This window comes from Diorhabda carinulata, chromosome X (assembly GCF_026250575.1).
Source record: "Diorhabda carinulata isolate Delta chromosome X, icDioCari1.1, whole genome shotgun sequence".
NCBI lineage: Eukaryota > Metazoa > Arthropoda > Insecta > Coleoptera > Chrysomelidae > Diorhabda > Diorhabda carinulata.
The window spans coordinates 66,472,412-66,491,407 of NC_079472.1; the positions used below are offsets into that span (position 1 = coordinate 66,472,412).

At 33.1% G+C, this 18,996-nt stretch overlaps 1 protein-coding gene across 2 annotated transcripts in view; it reads left to right on the top strand.

Annotated features, from left to right (window-relative positions):
* Positions 1-18,996, top strand: part of LOC130902233 (uncharacterized) — a 384,279-nt gene that overhangs the window by 352,324 nt on the left and 12,959 nt on the right. For both annotated transcript variants that reach the window (XM_057814189.1, XM_057814190.1), the window contains 7 exons: positions 3,479-3,727; positions 6,666-6,850; positions 7,680-7,808; positions 9,679-9,973; positions 14,024-14,236; positions 14,423-14,573; positions 15,050-15,272. In XM_057814189.1, the coding sequence (XP_057670172.1) occupies positions 3,479-3,727; positions 6,666-6,850; positions 7,680-7,808; positions 9,679-9,973; positions 14,024-14,236; positions 14,423-14,573; positions 15,050-15,272 (1,445 nt within the window). The remainder of the gene's footprint in view (positions 1-3,478; positions 3,728-6,665; positions 6,851-7,679; positions 7,809-9,678; positions 9,974-14,023; positions 14,237-14,422; positions 14,574-15,049; positions 15,273-18,996) is intronic.

An 18,996-nucleotide genomic window follows, 5' to 3' on the forward strand; every position in this document is an offset into this window, starting at 1 on the left:
GTAAGAATTTGTTTTGGAATGTTTTTGGAAGGAAATATAAATTTAATTGTTCACTAAGTGATACATTACCAAATCAAAATCAAATAATCAGATATATCATATCCACACTATTGTAATTCTGATTTTACTGATAGAAATATTCAAATGATCAGTAGGAAACGTAATCGCATTCTCAAATTCAAATCAACGTACTTTGAAACTTACACCAAAGATAGATATAATGGACATTAATCTATCTGGGATATAACGTTTTCCTTGAACATCATAAATGAAAATTTTTAAAGAAACAAATTCGAATGAGAATCATTCTAAAATTGGTCGAACGGCAGCTGTTACTAATGATGACAAATCCTTGAACGTTATGCAAATTTTGTAGAGAATTCTCGTACATCCATTCGAGAAACATAATGTTAGTGTAAAATATCTAGTACAAGAATTTTCGGAAGATAAAAATAAAAATGGAATTTTGTTTGGAAATGTTTATGATAAACGGAACCGTTAATCATCACAAATGTGGATATCAGAGTGGAACTAATCCTGAACAACTGAACCAAAAATGGAATAGTAGCAGTAGTAGAAAAGTTACTTGAGGCACACATTGCATAAATATATTTTGAGAATACATATTCGCAATATATATTGAAAAAAAATGATAATTGGTTCATTCATAGTGATTCTGTCCAAACTATTTTTTTTAATTACTCCTTTGACATTCCTAGCTCTCCATCCAAACTGGGGACTGCTTCAAACTTTATTGGTTGGTAAGAAATATGGATTGTGTTTGATGAAATAGAAACATTATTAGGCAATATAAAATCAGCTAAATCAGTAAAAGAAGTATTTCAAATCCCCTTGGTCACAACAAGAGAAAAAAATATCAGCGATAAAGGACTAAGTACAAGATTTCTGTTTTTAAATAGATCAATTTACTCACAAATTTTCCTTGAAAGTTGGTGTACCCAAATAACTGTTCGAACTTGTCGAAGTCGTCAGTTTCTTCAAGAGGTATCTCAAGAGGTCTGAAGTACATCTCAGGCGTCTTCTCGCAGTACAATGGTTAAGTCCCTGCCTTCTCGCTATCGGATTATTCACTATTGCAGCTGCACTGTGAACGCAACTTTCGTTTTCAGATAAACAGGATTGTTTCTGAGGAAGCTGTAGTTTCAAGAACGTAATCAAGGCACATCGGGCGCAGTGGGCCATTTTGAAAAAAATCCTTGAGAATGAAAAAAGACAACTAGTCATACGGAGAACAGGAGTAGTCTATGTACTGAAGAAGTTACACGACAGTCCATCGGGAGGTCATCAGGGTGTGAAGAAAACACTTCATCGATTCCATGAAAGGTTTTATTGGATGAATAGCTCCGACGATGTGAGGGACTGATGTAAGAAATTCAAGACTTTTGCCATGAGTAATGGACCACATAGTCAGAGAAAGACACCCATGAAACAGTATTATGTTGAAATTCCTTTCAAAAGAATTGCTTAAGATATCGGTACAGCATTTCCGACGACATAAAGTGACGGTAAATACATCCTAGTCGTAATGGATTATTTCACAAAGTGGGTGGAAATATACACGTTTCCGAATTAAGAGATCAAAACTGTCGATACGACACGGAAGCCACAGACGGCGGTTTTAAATAGGGGGATAACGTATGGCTGTAAAACCCAAGGAATTTTCTCCAAAACTTAAAAAATAATGGAAAGATCTATACTCAATCAAAAAAAATATCAATGCTGTCATCTATCGCATAAGCAAGATCTCCAATGGAAATTCGAGAGTAGTCCACTAAAATCGATTAGCTTCGAAAGAGACCACGACTTACTGGAAGTAGAGAACCATTTGCGAGAACAGCCTGACCTTGCTCCTGCCTTCGATGATGTGATGGATGCGTACGGAGTTACCGGCAAAGGTAGATATGGATTCACTGCAGAACAATAACGAGATTTGTTAGCTCTGCCGGAAAACTATTCGCTTGCCTATAAGATCCCTGCTCGTATCAAGAACGCTAGAGGATTGGCAACCGCCTTCCGGTAGAAGTTTCGTCCATTACAAAAAAATTTAAGAACAGATCCCAGCCCCCGGTAAGCCGCTGAGAATCAAACACAATTCGCGGTACATCGTCTACCTGGTAATCAAAAATGAATTTCGATCCTTCTACCGCGATGTGTAGAAAATGCTTCAAAGCCTCCGCGAACATTTGTTGGAAGCCAACGTGACGAGACTGGCCATGACCAAAAAGGCGAATAACTAGTTGGATTGGCGGATCGGCAGAAACATGGTAGATGTGATATTTGAGGATACCCGTGCATTTAAATTTGCAACCATCCATCCCGTCATCAGTATCTGTTGAAAATTGTGCCCTGGTATTTTCATATGACCGAAAAGTATTGGGATGTTATGAACTCGTCCCCGACGTGAAGCCAGCCTTGTACGGTTATAATGAAAGTCTAATATGTGGCGAAAACGGGAATTTTTGAGGTTTGCTTTTATATATGTTTTTATCATAGAGGCGATTTGTTTACATTGTTCATTGTCTAAAATTTTTGAGAAATTCGTTTTAAAGATATAAACGAATTTGTTCAGTGGAGTTAGTTAGTTTATAATAAATAGAGATGTAGAGTAGAAATGCTGAGAAGTATTCAGATTTTCTAGTAAACCAATAACTTCTTTTATTGGAAGAAGTTTCACTTCGTACACGTCGAAAGATGTTTTTACAGGATGGTTAATCTGCACACGGTACCCAATTAATTAATGGTTAAGAGATGATCCTGTACAGTAGCCAACAGATTTCAATAGAATGGACTCATTTTTCTGCGGTCACATTATGAAGAAGGGTTTAAAATACCTCCAACAGCAAGGATGGAATGTTCCTAAAGAGCTGCTTCATATCGTGAATAACTATTTCAATATCTTTGGAGGATATTTCGAACACCTGTTGTGACAATCAAGACGTTAACGTATACTATAGTGAATAGGATAGTTTTCTATTATTTCGTTGTTTATTTGTAATATACTCGAGACAATGAACCCGAGAAATTTAGGTAATTTTATTTAAGTTTTACTACTATTCGATTGTTACGATTTTCCAGCAAAATTGGTTATAACTTTTTAAATACTCCGTAGAACACATCATAACCCGATATTTATTATAAAGCTGATTTCAAATATGGTATAAAATATAGGGTGTTTCATAAAAAAAATAAAATGTAACTTCCTGTAAGATTGTAAATAATTTTAAAATGTGAATACTCATAAAGGTTATTATGACTCAAATTTTCAAATTGATGGGACGAGGGAGGCAGTGAACTTTACAACCCTATCTATTAAACCCACTTTATCATAGTGTGATCACTGTGTAACTGATGATCGAGTATTCTAGGAATTATCTATATTGTCTAGCGTAAAGTTTCGGACATGAAACTTTCCATATATTCTTTACATTATTACAGAAATGTATACTATTTGTTTCAGTTTCAACGCTTAAAATTGGGTTACGTTTCTACGAGCTTAGAAAAACTTTTAAATAGCTTATTATCTCATGTTCAAACAGTAAAGTTATTTCCTGGAGAAGGTGCCAAAGTTTTGAACATAATTCAAGAGATGGTGCAATATACGGCGGCTTTAAAACTTTCTTCATATGAATCAAGAAATATTACGAACAACTTATTTCTCATAATAGACAAAGTGTTATCCACTCCTGAATCATTGAATCAACAAACAGTAAGTTATCATTTGCTGTAATCACTGAAAAGCATATTTGATTAGTAATAGTGGGTAATGAGAAAAATTTCTACTTGAATATAATTGGTTTCGAGTTAATTCCATTACAATGTGTACACTATTGTTTAATTTGAGAATTGTTTGAAATATTTGCTCTTTATTATCAAACACTTCGTAACTATTGAACTGTAAACTGAAAATTCAAAAGAAATAAGAAATTCATAGATAACATATCTTGAACAATTCTCGTTTCGTGTTGCGCTGTTAACAGAGCTTTCATTCATACTTTACGATACTTTATGGTACTGTTCAGTACCTTACAATGGTAGAAGGCATTAACATGTAATAATTGCAAGTGAATGAGTTAAAATGCCACCAATAGTTTCATTCAATATAGAATAAATTGAACATTGAACATTTATCAAGTGAAAAGTTTATCAAAGACGTTAAACATCACGAGATCCAACAAACGTATTGACCAGGGTATTTATCATTAAAAATTTCCTCCTTTTGAGATCTTTTTGTATTACCACAAGTTATCATAATTAAAATTTCTATTCTTTGAGTCTCGGACAAATTAGCCTTAATTGAATTTAATACAGGCACAAATATTATACCGACGTCTAAATACCTACTTGATTCATATCAATTGTTTATTCGACTTTTTGACTAATATCTTAATATCTTCAAATATTTTTTCCTGATGTTTAGCAGAACAGATACGAAAATACCTGATTATTTCTAAAGTATATTTCAATAATCCAGACAATTTTGCCAATTCAAAAGTTAGGATAAAGGAAAAAATGAAAAAAAAAACCTCTGAGGTCATACAAAATGCACGACAATTCCAAAATCGCCTCGATTAGTGTTAATAATTGAACGGAGGTCATTCTCAACATTTAGTTTAATTGTAAAGTACATTGAAAAATACATTTTAAATATTATGCGACATTATTATATTCATTTTACGTAAAGTTATCACAATTACACATCTTAAAAATTAATTTTCTCAGTTATAATTGCACAAAATTTAAAAAACTTTATATTGCCGAACAGAGGACTAAAATCCCTTTGCAACAAGATGCCACACGATCCTCTTGGTGAGGTTCTGGAGAGGGATAATATTTTCATACTGTTAATTGTCAGTTTAAGAATAGAAATTAACCATAATAATGCTAAAAGTCAGTTCAATCTTATTAATATTCGATGTTTGGGAAGACCTATAAAACACCACAATCTGCTTACATAGTATGTATCTTATATTGGAACTAAAAGGTTTTTTTATTAAAGACCCTGAGTGCTTTCCCATTAAATACTATTTGTTTGATTGTTAACCTTTAGCACCTATTAATAATAATTTATTTTTTAAGCAATTCTGGCACTTTAATCACATTCCATTCTCCTATGAATGTGAGAGATAATAAGTCTAAAAAAAATAAAATTCATTTTAACATTCTCTGTTCTTTCCGAGTCTCAGAAGTTTTTGCATTCGAGTTTTCTTTGGATTAGCTCTCAATACCATTTCAAGAATAACTGCATTTTATTCCTATTACTATTATACCAGAGTTCTGTAGTTTCTATCTTAACAAGTGAAATTTTTCTGGATTTTCTTCACTTCAGGACAATCGCTTATCTTTCTTTCAGTTATATAAAATTGTCTTGGAATTTATGCTTCGATTATGAAATGTTTTAAAAATTACGATATAGATTTCTTTGGATATTCGTATTTATAAGAAGTGTGCTCTTGGTGAGTTTTGGATAGTTGATTGTTTCAATCGTTTCTAGAAGGGATTCCCAAAAGCAACTAATCAGCAAAAATCATACCTTTTGTGAGACCAATTATCACATATGGGGTAGTGGCTGGGGTACTAGAACTTGCCTGAATACCACGAGGAACAATCTCTCAAATGTACAAATATCGGCTTGCTTATGTGCAACTGAGCCATGAAACCTAGCTTCACTAGAAGTGATTTCAAGATCTCTCACCTACATAATACTGGAAAGCGTGGCAGAGAAATCATCACTTAGAATGTTCAGAGACGGAATCGCCAAAGAAAACTCGTTCCTAAACAATGACCAATCCTGAGACATACCTCAGGACGTTGCATCTTAGAAGTTCAGTTTTGAGAAAAACTTCACCTCAATAATGAGGGATCAAAAACTGCAGACGGAACTGGAATGGGAGTGTACGGGCCCAGAACTAGACACTCTGAAAGCCTGGGCAGCGCACCAAGCATTTTTCAAGCAAAAAATTATGCAATTGAAAAATGTGTTCAGTTTAATCTAGAGAGGAACTATAGCTAATAGGAGATCATCATCCTGTCCGTTAGTCAAGCAGCCATTAGAATTCTAAGCTCCAATATCATAAAATTTAAACTTGTTTGGGATTACCTAGAAAAGTTGAACGAGCTGGACAAGAAAAATAAAATTACAATGGATTCCGGGTCACATCGGAGCAACGGGAAATGAAATAACTGTTAAGCTCGCTAGAGCGGGAACAGACAAGCCCTTCATGGGACCTGAACCTTTCTGTGGTATCAGTAGGTTTTGTTGCACAGAGGACAAAACCTCTATCCACATTTTCTCGAAGTATTTAACATTAAGGAAATCCAGAGCATTACACCTGGTAGCGCTTGAAATAGAAGTCGAAGATCCCGCAAATCCGCATCCTAGACTTTTTCAAAAAAGTGGGATTAATGGATCAGTTGTATACATTGGGCTCTCTAGTGTCGCATGTGTGTATATATATACATACATATATATCCGTTTTTCCAAAGTGTAATAGAGTTATCCCAAAAATTATCTATTCGCAAGATAATTTATTAGAGAAACAGCTTATAATACCTAAAATTTTTAAAACAATATAACTTTTTATGACAAATTGCAATTGAATATTATACAATGAATGCTCTAATTATGTTTCTATCTCTTATTGCAGGATATCAGATCAGCATTTGAAGTGATCAAGGAGCAAATAAGTATATTAGGAACTTCATTACTAGGCTCGATGTCACCCTCTGTCCGCATATCCATGAACACCATTGATGCGACTATTGTCAATTTAACATATTATAGGACTAATAAATATTTCCACATTCCCAATAACTTGGATAAATCACTTACGTAAGTTAACTTTTCTTATTGATTAAAATATTTTAAAATGCTGGAAAAATAAGACATAAGAATTAGGAGAGTATTCACTGTTATTTGTATTTGTAGAAAAAATTTGGTTTCCAAATAGTATGAAACCCAGAACATTATAAGAGATAATTGTGGACTAGAACTTACTCAAAAGAAAGTCAAACGAGTCTTACATATTTTGAAGTATTTTAAAAGTTAAGGCCAGAGAATTTGGAGTTTATTCGAGCGCTACTTCTTACGAAACAAAGTTATACATTTAAGGCATATTGTTATGTCAGCAATACTTGAGATATTGTTAGTTGATATTTAGTACTAATGTCTATTTTAATAGATTACTGATATTAATTTGGAATATCATGTACGTAACAGGAATAACTTGATTTAATTACTGCAAAGTTTTCACTTATTTTCCTTTTTTTTTTGTTTTCAATTTTTGTTCAATCAAAAAGCTGGTGACGTCTTGTTTAATGTTAATTATTAATCTCAGCATAGTATCGTTTATATTTATCAAAGCCAGATAACACTTCTTATGGAACATTATTTAGCAGAGGAAATGAGGTTAGATTGTTTTCAATAGAAAGCGGATATCCACAGGTACAAGGATTTCGACTTCAGTTAATTCTTAATTTAGCCCTAGGAGTTCAATTGAATTAAGAGATAGTTTATATTAATGGAATTTATTTGTACATACCTTAACTAGTGAATAGTTTTCTCCCAAAATAATAAAATTTCAACAGTATCTAAGAAGTACATAAGGCTATTCTAAAAACTCTATTCCAATGGATACTCTATTATCCTATGACATTTTCAGAAAATGGTTGGGAGTCCAAATTTCAGCAACGAACATACTTTCAAACGACGCTACCATAAGATTTGCTGCAGGAGTCGTTTTCAGAAACATTTCAAACTACATGCCACCTCGCCTTTTTCTTAGAGATAGGTAAGTAAGTCATTAATTTATTCCGACCCGCAGCAAAAAAACTAGATATTAGTCAAATACGTCGTATTATTGATGATATCAGATCACCATTTTCAAATGTCTGGACACCAACGAAATATTCGAATTCCTATAAGTGACTAGATTTCTAGGTTTTTGTTTTTGAATGTAAACATAATTGACATGAATATTTTGAGATTCTTATATCAAATCAAATAGTTTTGGTATCATTCATTTTCCTTAGTAGTCTCATTTTTTTTTAATGAAATAAATATCAACCTGAATATTCAACACTTTCCATTGAAGTTGATATGTTTGGAAACCAGATAATAATTATCTAGATGAAACTAATACGTCTGTAGATATTAATTAGTAAATTCAAACGGAAATTTGAAATTTAATGAAATGAAGGAACGGATCTATTATTATTTTCTATTCAAATTTAACCTTTGAATAATCGCCGAGGATGTGTGTTGCTGTAAGTTTGCTTCAGAAAAGTCATATATTAGACAGTATTAATTGTACCGGAAAACCTAAAAAAGTCTGCGATCCCAAGGTGACTATATATGTGAGACTATGAGGAGACTACTTAATAGTAGTCTCTTCTTCGAGACTACTTAATACAATATTGCAATATTTGCACTATTATTATCGTTGGGGTGAATTTGTAAACACTTTACACTGCACTTAGCCAACTTATGATAATTAACTTGTCACTCACATGTCACACACTTTGCGCTCAGCAAAATTGTTTATACATCCCAAAAAAAATTCTCAATATTTTCAGTAAATAAACAAACAAAAAAATGACCAAATAGATTTTCCTACAAAGTAGTGCAAAATAAACAATGTAAACAAACATCAAACGAACTCCGCGGTTTATAAAAAGTATATCAAACGTGCGTCGCTTTCGCCGAATTTAGGATTCCATTATATCCGGACCCATATCATAAACTTGTTCTTAACAATATTTTCTTATAATATTTGTACATTTAGAATTTGCTACAGATCATTAAAAATTTGATTCTTGCACTATAGGAGGGTTGCTTCTTATGTAAGTTCTGAGATAGACATATTTGCACCTATTATTAATAATAGGTGTAAATAGATACTATATTTTCTAATTACTGAGAATGCCTCTTATATCACCTAATAATTCAATTCACATGATGCCCTCAACGACTAGAGATCTATTTGACTAATGGTTCGCAGTTGGAAGTGAAGATGTCGCCAGAAGACGTCTACTGATAAATGACATGAATCAAGTAGCAGCGCCGGCTGGCTGTGTATTCAGTATTTAGTTCGGATTAGAGACTCCGACCCGAGAGATTGTTACACCACTCCAAAGAGACGCAACAACGTCGAAACTAGTCAGTGATTACGACCCTCTACTTGTGCGTGCTATTAGGGATGCCAATTCCGGCGAATTGACGATGACATCGCGTTCTTTGGATGGGATGTAATTCAATATTTTTCGTGGTGTTATCTAGGAAAAAAGTTGTTTTCTCCTTTGAGGACCGGCATGCCAACATTTCGGATCATAAAATTCGAAATAATGGGTGTAAATAGATATTATGTTTTTCAATTACTGTCTCTAATTAATGTCTCTATATTAATATTCTGTGATTATACATTATTCTAGTTCAAATATTTGAAATATGTATGATATATCAATTTCTTAATCTTCTATGACAATTCAAAGCTAGTTACATATGGATATTATCTCATTTCTGATGAGAGATAATAAGAATGAATAATTCAAATAGTCATATTTATTATTAAAAAAATATATTATAAAAGGTGGAAGTTAAGGTCACATGATCCGAATCAAAATTGTTAAAGTTGTGTAAGAATTATTATTTTCATGTTACAGAGATGGTTCAGAGATAGAATACGAAATATATTCCCACATCGTAACGATATTTCCATTACCAGAATTATTTGATATGTATCCCATAGCAATAGATTTCAAACATCAACCGAATCAAAAACTGAACAAGAGCGTTGATGAAACTTGGGGTATAAAATGCGGTTATGCTGATATGTCAACATTCACTTATTCTTGGAATATCTACAGCTGCTACAAAGAAGTCTTAAATGATATTAGAACCAGATGCATTTGTCCAAAACATGGAATATTCGCTTTATTATTAACACTCACTCCCAAGGTAATATTTTATTCATACTTAATAGCGAATGAGACGTAACACCACAGACCTAATATTAGTTTTATTAGGTCTGTGCACATTTTTGAGACGAATATCAAATAATATAAACTGGTATAGGATGTACCAAATCGTACAAAACTGACTCGGTTTTGTCATTATTCAGATGTATTGGATTATGAGAGATTTCGAAACAAAATCTGCTGTAGTTGATTGTGGAATCCGAAATGCGTTTCATTACTTTGTTTATTTCATTAAAGATGAATATTTCATCTATAAACACTTATTTTTTCTACAGAAAACTATACTCTTCTACAAAATTGTAAGCACAACTGCACACGTTCAAAAATACCTTTAAAAAAAAAAACAAAAAACACTTCCCTTCAACAAGAGCGACGCGCCATACCCTTTAAATACATCCATCTCGAATACGTAGAACGTTGGTTCGAATCCCGAACTAGCAACACTTTTATTATATAAAAAATATGCTGCACCACTGTGATGTCACTACTAGTGAATGTCTCCAGAAGCTTCATCACTTCTTCATAGGATGAGACTATAAACTAGATGACTACTGTCCGTCTTCTTTAGAACTCTCATTGACTAAACTACTCTCATTTTTTTGCTTAAATAACTTTCTTTTTTCCAATTAAGCTGGAATCGAATGTAATACAACTAGAAGATGTTACCAGTATGAGAAGATTTAGTCAAGAAAAATATGAAACACAACAGTATTATTAGGAAGAAAAGACTTTTGATGCAGGTTGGGAAGTTATTGGTTTTTTGTTTGTCTAAAATTTTGATTCATTTGAACAGACTGAGTACTTATTGGACAGCTGTCTTGCACTGTATTTCAAAATACTTCGAGATATCCTTCTATTTTGAATTCATGAGCATGGGTAAGAAGTAGGGAGAATTGAAGCCACCTTCCAAATTATTTTAAAAATGTTCATATCAATATTTATTCATAAATTAAATAATAATATGGGAAGGAGTACTATTATCAAATCAAGATCACGATTGTAACTGGACCATCGTGTATTCTACCATTCTAAGCTAGAATTCCGTCTCCCTGTTGCATTGAAAAAATTGATCTAAAGAGAGAATGAACAACAGTAAATTTCTCTATGATGATGGAAAAATGCCCTGCACCAGAACAATCGGAATATGCTGACATTTCGCAACTAGCGTACGGATACAATGATAAATTTGAATTTTCTTCAATATTCTCACATATTTTACATTATTTTGCATAAATACATCATTAAATTTCACTCTCCGAAGTTGAAGACTTCTAATAAACAAATTTTATCGGCATTGAATTTTTTGAGAGGTGTGGAAATCCAATATGTGGGGGACTCGCGCCTCGCTCAGTGAGAGGATTCTTGGATGAGTCAAATTATTCGAGACAATAACAGCTGAGTAACTTTTGATTTTTTAAAACTACTGCCATCGTAATATTTGATCCACTAGAAGTTTATATTACGCAAAGTCGTTATATATAAAATATGAGTGCGTGATTATATTGTGGCTTCCATTCTCCACGTAATCCGATTTCCTACACTAATCCTGGAATAATAATAATGATGGGAGTTTATTTTGAAAATAATGAAAGAGGGAACAGAAACGCATACTTATTCGCGCTTATAAATAAGTTTCTATTAGTATAAACGGAAAGCGTAACTCGTCGTGACAATAAAAAAATCACATGGCTAGCTCTTGGAAGTTGAACATGCTTCCTCCCTTCCAATACAACGTAGTAGGCTTAGTGTGGTGTTTGCTCACGGGTATAATAATTGAATTATAATTCTATTATGATGTGTAGTCTAGAGTTAGATTATACAAATTATGAATATTTCCAGTTAAACTCAGATAAATATAACTTGATGTAATGGTTTGGAAATAAAATGTATCATTGTCTAGAAATCGTTGGACAGCATTTCCAGCATTCATTTTAATTGTACGGCGGATTGTTGAAACTAAATCAAAATTCAGTTTTAATCTTGAAAACATATTTTTTAATCACAATGAAATTTTTCTTTGAAAAAGGACAATTTACAAGAAAAACCAATACAGTTGAGGATTTTTGGAAGACCTTATTACTTTTCATATTAATACGCTTAATATGTATATTTCGAGTGTGCAATCTACAAAGCGCTACATATTAACAAGAAGCAATCAAAACTTCATTTCAGTTAGTAAATTTGGTTTGGATTTTGTAAAATTTCCACCGTATTATTTAACTCACAATCTTGATGAGTAGAAATCTATTTGAAGTACATGACGGTCTTAGTTTGATCACATAAAGAAATATATAGTTAAATACGAGCTAACAAGGTATATTCTAGGCAGTTCAGGCACACATCTTCCTCAATAAAACAATAATCCTTCTACCCCTGAATTTCAAGTCACATTTCTTTTATAATCTCCATTAATTTTCAGTAGGATGTAATCATCTCAATCCTGTCAGATATACATGGTACAAGTTTTAGGAGAAACCAACTCATCTAAACTGTATTGAACAGCGAAGCGATCAGATCTCGAACACCTAGATATCAGTGGAGCAATGCAGCTTCTAGAGATTCAACACGCGTCACTTGTTTACTTTTAGTTTTGTATATAATTTCGTGTATATTGTTTTGTTTGATATTCATGTATGTATAGTAAGTTCAAGTAGTTATCGAATTTTTATTATTGGATAGCTCCACGCAATCCTCGACTTTGAGAATAGCGCCCATAGAAGTTTGTAGTTGCTTTCCGGTGCACTGCCGTTAACTGTGATTTCTAGGTTCAATATCGTATAAAAGCATTTATGAAGCTCTATGCGAGCATCTGTGGTCAACTTGTGAGCAACCACCACCGAAGGTGGCGTCACGAGTGAGAAGTGAAGAATTTCCATCGTCCCCCTAATTTGAGACAGATAATTTGAAGATTATTTGAGGAAATCAACTAATTTGCGTCTTTGTTTCTTTTCAAATTGAAAACTCATTCTTGAAAATACTTTTTCAGTCAAATAGTCCATAAAGTGTGTACTTATCTCGATTCTATTTTGCGACAGAAGCTTTTCATTCTTCCATTCGTTGTAGTCGAATGCGACTTTGGTTTGTCTACTATAGTTTTGTGCATGAGATTCTCATAGTTATCTGCTGGAAAACGGAAATCCAATCACACGCACTTAATAAAAAAATGAGTGAAGAAATATTAGTCCGACAAAGCCATAACAATCTGCCAACAACTAATAACATTGTATGTAGATTATATAATTTCCAAGTTTTCGCATTATATCCATAACTATGAGGAATTTTGAATTTGTAACACACTACATCGAACAACATGTGTCGCTGCTAATATCGATTAACTCTGCTTATTTCAAATTGTAGCAATACTGAAAAGCGCCTTCCAATTGCATATGGCTACTTCCAGAATTTCTTTCATTCTCGGGATTATGCTGGTAGCCAAATACTCGGCTTTGATGGAACCCGTTGTCAACGTACTCCAATCTGTAGCTCTGGATATGGTCAAGGCCTAGGAACACGTTGAAAATATTTTACTTTTAATTAAAAACCACCGTGAAAATTCGGTTAGGTGAAATGAAATCGAACTTTGGCAGCAATTGTGGTATGATAGGCTTAATATTACAATTATAACAGTTGTTGATGTCCTAAAGAAACAAATTCCTTGTACACAGAGCTATAATAAATAAAAACCTAAATGATTTTAATGATGGAGTGGTTGAAAGTTTTGCAAAAAATCCCCGCAGATTATGTTTTAATTAAATATTATTTTTTGATATTAGAACCGTTACAATTACAATCGTCATCGAGACAAAGACTTCATGTTGTCGACTGTACCAGGCTATCTTTTTTTTACCTCCATAATATTGCCCCATTGCCCCCTCCCCTTAGACATAAGGGGATAACGATGCCCTTGCATGTAAAGTTAAATAATCGTTATATATCAGTCGATTATTTTAGAAAATGGAATCCATACGAAAAATCAAGTCTACATATACTCAAATTTTATCATCTAATATGTCTTATTTCTTATTTTTAGTCTAAAACTGAAGAATCACTACCCACCGTCTTGATATTAGTTATAGGATGTGCTCTTGGAATTGTATTCACTTCCATTGCTATAATATGTCTGGCTGTTTCAAGTTTTCTCAAACAAAAATCCAGTATCACCATCTTGAAATTGCAATGCTCCATATCTGTATTTGTATTTGAAGTAGTATTCACTGCAGCTATTCTACTAGGACCAACACAGGTATTTGTAAATTTAGAATAGTGAAATAGATTTAGAATTATAGATGACATAATTCAGGAATTCAATAATAGCTAATGTGTAGTATTTTGTCATTGGAAATACTGCAATTTATATCCAAATTTTTGTTAATGCAACTGGTCACTTTTTTTACTAAATAGAGATATGTAATCTTTCACATCATTTCAGAAATACTTTTTGTTGATTCTTGCTGGATTGGAAGCGAGTATACTCCTGGGATTATCTAGCCATTTGAGTAAATTATTGATGATTTTTACCGAACTAATAGAATTGCCCAAATCTATGACATCAAAGCAAACTGTTATTGGAATTATTTCAGGTAATGAATTTGACAATTTTCTAGTATCTTTATTAGATTGCGAATAGAATCAATATCAAATGGACCCAAAATGTTCCTTTGTAATATATAGAGTGATGACATAAGAGTTTTTCTATACATCGGTAGAAAGTTGCGGGTTATTTTCATGATTCAAAGTGTTATAACACAAATTTCATTTATTCTTTATCATCAAAATAGATCATAACAATAATGAAATTGCAGATAATAAATGCAGTGTAACTAGGAAAGTCTATATTTCAATCTTGAATTTATGAGCTCTAGAGAAAAATGTCTGAACGTAGTCACACATATCCTTAATAAACCACATCTACACTGTATATTGATTGACTACCCTGGAAATAGAACTATTAATTCTAACACACGAGAGATAACAGAAGTATATCTATTAGATTCCATTAATTTCGAGGCGGACAATGATTTAGAGTGAAGTTAATTTCCGTTTTTCATTATTGCAGGAGTTCCAGTAATTACAGTGTTTGCTAGTCATTTATCCTACAAAACTATGGATGTTAAATTGGAATCATGGTGGATTCTTCAAGGAACATTATCCTTTAATATATTTATTTGTGTAACTTTGATGATGGCCCTTCTTTTTGCATTCATATATACGATTGTAATGAAAAAACTAGATAATCTTATGAAAATTAATGAGAAGTATGCCAAACCGCTACTTAAAAGGTAAGTAAGGGGATGATCACAAACATACCTAGCCTGACCTAGAGATGGCAGTAGTTGTTTGAAAGCCTAACTACTGTATTAGAAAATACACTATCTATACAGCATATGTTTCAAGTTTGAAGACGCCACGTTGTTTATCCTTTGTTTGGTAGCCATCAATAGTAAATGTTTTCAGTGAATTTATAAGCATGGAAAAAGTTGGTTATCGTGGTACAATAATTCTATTTGAAACGCCTTACCCTAACTAAAATGAAAACTGAACTGGATTCTACTCTGGATGAGACTGCTCCTTCGTTATCAACAGTAAAATATTGGGTACCACAGTATAAATGAGGCCGTACGACCTATATCGCATTGGTCGACCAAATGAGGTGACGATTCCAGAAATGTTGAAGAAAATCCACAAAGCGGTACTGAATGATTGTCGACTAAAAGTGCGCGAACTAGAAAATACAGTAGGCATTCCAAAAAGTGCTGTACATAGCATATTAACTGAAAATTTGGACACGAGAAAGCTGTGCGCAAGATGGGTACCGCGTTTGCTCAAAATAGAACAAAACTTAGTCATGAAGATGTTTCCATCGAAATTTTTACAGAAACTGAAAAGGAAGAACCGGCTCCAAAGAAGGCAAATACCGTTCCATCTTTAGGCAAGGTCATGGCTTGATTTTTAGAAACCGTGTGGGAAAAGTTTCATTGACTGTCTTGAATAAGCAAAATTATCAACGGCAAGTATTATGCGAACTTATAGCAACGTTTGAGCGAAGAAATCAAGCAAAAATTTCTCAGCTCACACATCTGTTATTGTAACAGTCAAAACTAATGAATTGAAGTTTGATTTACTACCTCATGCACCTTCTTCTTCTTCTTCTTCTTCTTCTTCTTCTTCCTACGTTAGGACTAGGTCCTGTATTTTCATCAAGGGTTTGCCAGGAGTAGTTGGGATGCTGAGGACCAGCTTTCATACCATCTTATAGGTGGTCGTCCAGGAGGACGAGGTTTCTTTTCCTTTGCAATTTTTGCTAATCGTTCATTTGGCATTCTGTCAACATGGTCTCTCCATTCTCTTCTGCGGCTCCTTGCCCATCTTACTACATCCTGAATATCGCACATGTCCCTTATTTCTTCATTTTTCTTCCGATCGAGTAACGTATGTCCTGTTATTGATCTCAGAGTTCGCATTTCTGTTGTTTTTAGAAGCCGTTTAGTGGTTGTGTTCTCCGCTCTAGTTTCTATTGCATATGTCATGACCGGCCTTACGCAAGTTCTATATATTCTAATTTTACATTTTGTGCTCATGTATTTATTTCGCCAAATTAAATCTCTAAGGTATCCTGATATTAATGCTGCACCTCATGCCCCCTATTCACCAAATTTAGCCCCCTCGGATTATTTTCTGCTCCCAGACTTGGAAAAATAGCTCGGTGGTCAAAGATTTTCCAACAATGGAGAGGTGATCTCGACTGTTAATGGCTAATATGAGGAACTTGACGATTCTTATTATAAAAGTGTATTGAACATCGCTTAGAAAAGTTATGGAGCTAAAGAGAAATTTTTGTATTTTCTTTGTTGGTCCAGGTACTTCTTGGACCATGTTTGTACACATGGGATCATTATTTTTATGACTACGAAGAAAAAACGAAAATATGTAACGTATAACTGTTGGAAATTGATAGCCAGCACTCCAAAAATTGGTTAAAACATATTTAAATCTCTGAATTTATTTGTTGGTCTTAAACAATTGTCACCTGCATAAAATATCCGCAAACCCATGAAATATATCATCGAAAATATAGTTGAAAGTGTACCTGAATATTCGTATGCAGACATACTAATGTTCTCACGAGAGAGGCTACGGAATAAGTTTCAAAATTTATAAAATATTGGAATGTTGTGACGATCATAAAAAATGGTAATTGTAGTTAAGTAATGTAGTTAAGTTAAGTAATCGTTGAGTAGTTAATGGATATACAAGTAGCAGTGCAAGTGATCGTCATAACCATAGCAATTTGGGTACGAGATATACGAGTATGTACATCATTCTCCACCATATCACAGATAACCTGAAGTTTTTTATTTATAATAAACTATCAATTAAAATATTTCAATTGAGTGGGAAAATGATTCGTATAAGCAGATAATTATTTTTTTTTATTGATCAGGTTAATAAATACTAGACCTATATTTTTTTCAAAAAGATATTTCTTCAAATTATCAGAAACTGAGCCAGTGGATTTTTATGTTAATTCAAAAGTTCGGTGTTGTTTTGCTTACTATCATCTTCAAATAATATATATTGTGAGAACTTTGTTATAACGCTTGTTGTATTGAAATCCATTCAATTGCTCTGTAAATTCCAAGTTATTTTGTAATAAGTAAATCATTAGATGCTAGATTAAATGAATTTTTTTATGAAAATAGATGATAATAGTATTGCACTTGTATCTGCAATCAACAAATTATCTGTTCATCTATATTCAAAGTGTTGATGAATTCTTCATTAAATTAATTATAACAATCACCCTCTTTCATTGAGATATAACAAATATTGAATTATTAACTTTAGAGGAGTTACATTCTTTAAACAACGAACTTCTTTGCATTTACTCCAGAGATGCCTTCTTATTAACGATATACGAATCATGTACCTTCGAGATATCTGGTTTCGCTTGTTTATAAGTGCAACAAATGCATAAAGACAGAACATTTTGGGCAGGACACATCTAAAGTTATATTAATAGGAATAGTTCATCTTATTAAAGTTCAAGATCGATTGATCGAATCAACCAGTGTCCTGTTAACCGAAGAACCAAATGTTATTGATGATGATGTCATTTACATAAATAAAATCATTCAAGGAATGTCCGTTCCAGAAGCCTTACCCGTGAAACTCACACCAGACTATAAAAACAAGATAGAAAAGTTGAATATAGCAGAAACTCACGGTCAATTCCAACCAATAAAGCCATTAAAAAATCTACCCCAAATTTCTGTACTACTACACTATGCCATTTCATTGTCTTCAATCGCCTAGGGTCTATTTATTTATGAATCAAATAAATCTCACCAAACGACCTACCCCACTGCTTATCGCAGACTGTCTGGCAGGAATATTTCGAAGAAATTGTGTACATACGCCTTCCGACTGCTTCGACCAATAGAAATGAATTTTGACACACATTCATCAACTGCACGTGGACTGACGGTTTGTTAAATGTTTACCGAATTTTATACGGGTAGTTAATATTATTTTTCATTTCTTAATTTGGTATGAGAATCGTGCGTATTTATGAAATATTGATTGCTCCTCGCATAACTGTATTCTGCAATTGATATACAAGAACTATATCTGCACCTGTGACGTCTTTTATATTTTTAACTTTACATTTCGGAAGTCCCAACATAGGTATGAATAAAAAACACGATCACGTTTGGCGCTCTGGCAAACTGTTGATGATGGAATTTCATTCTGGCAATGTATATTATTAATTGTTTATTCATTTTATTTATTCTGTTGCCATTTGAAGACTGATGAAAGACAAAAATCGATTTTTTTCATAAATATCTATAGCGTTTTGTCAACAATTAGGAGATATGTAAATGCTCTGGCCAAAATTTCTTGAAGACATAATACTGTCCAAAGTAATTTTCTAAAAATTTTTGACTGACACGTTAACTAAAATGAATCTTATTTCTTACCCTCCTTTAAATATTATGGTAGTCT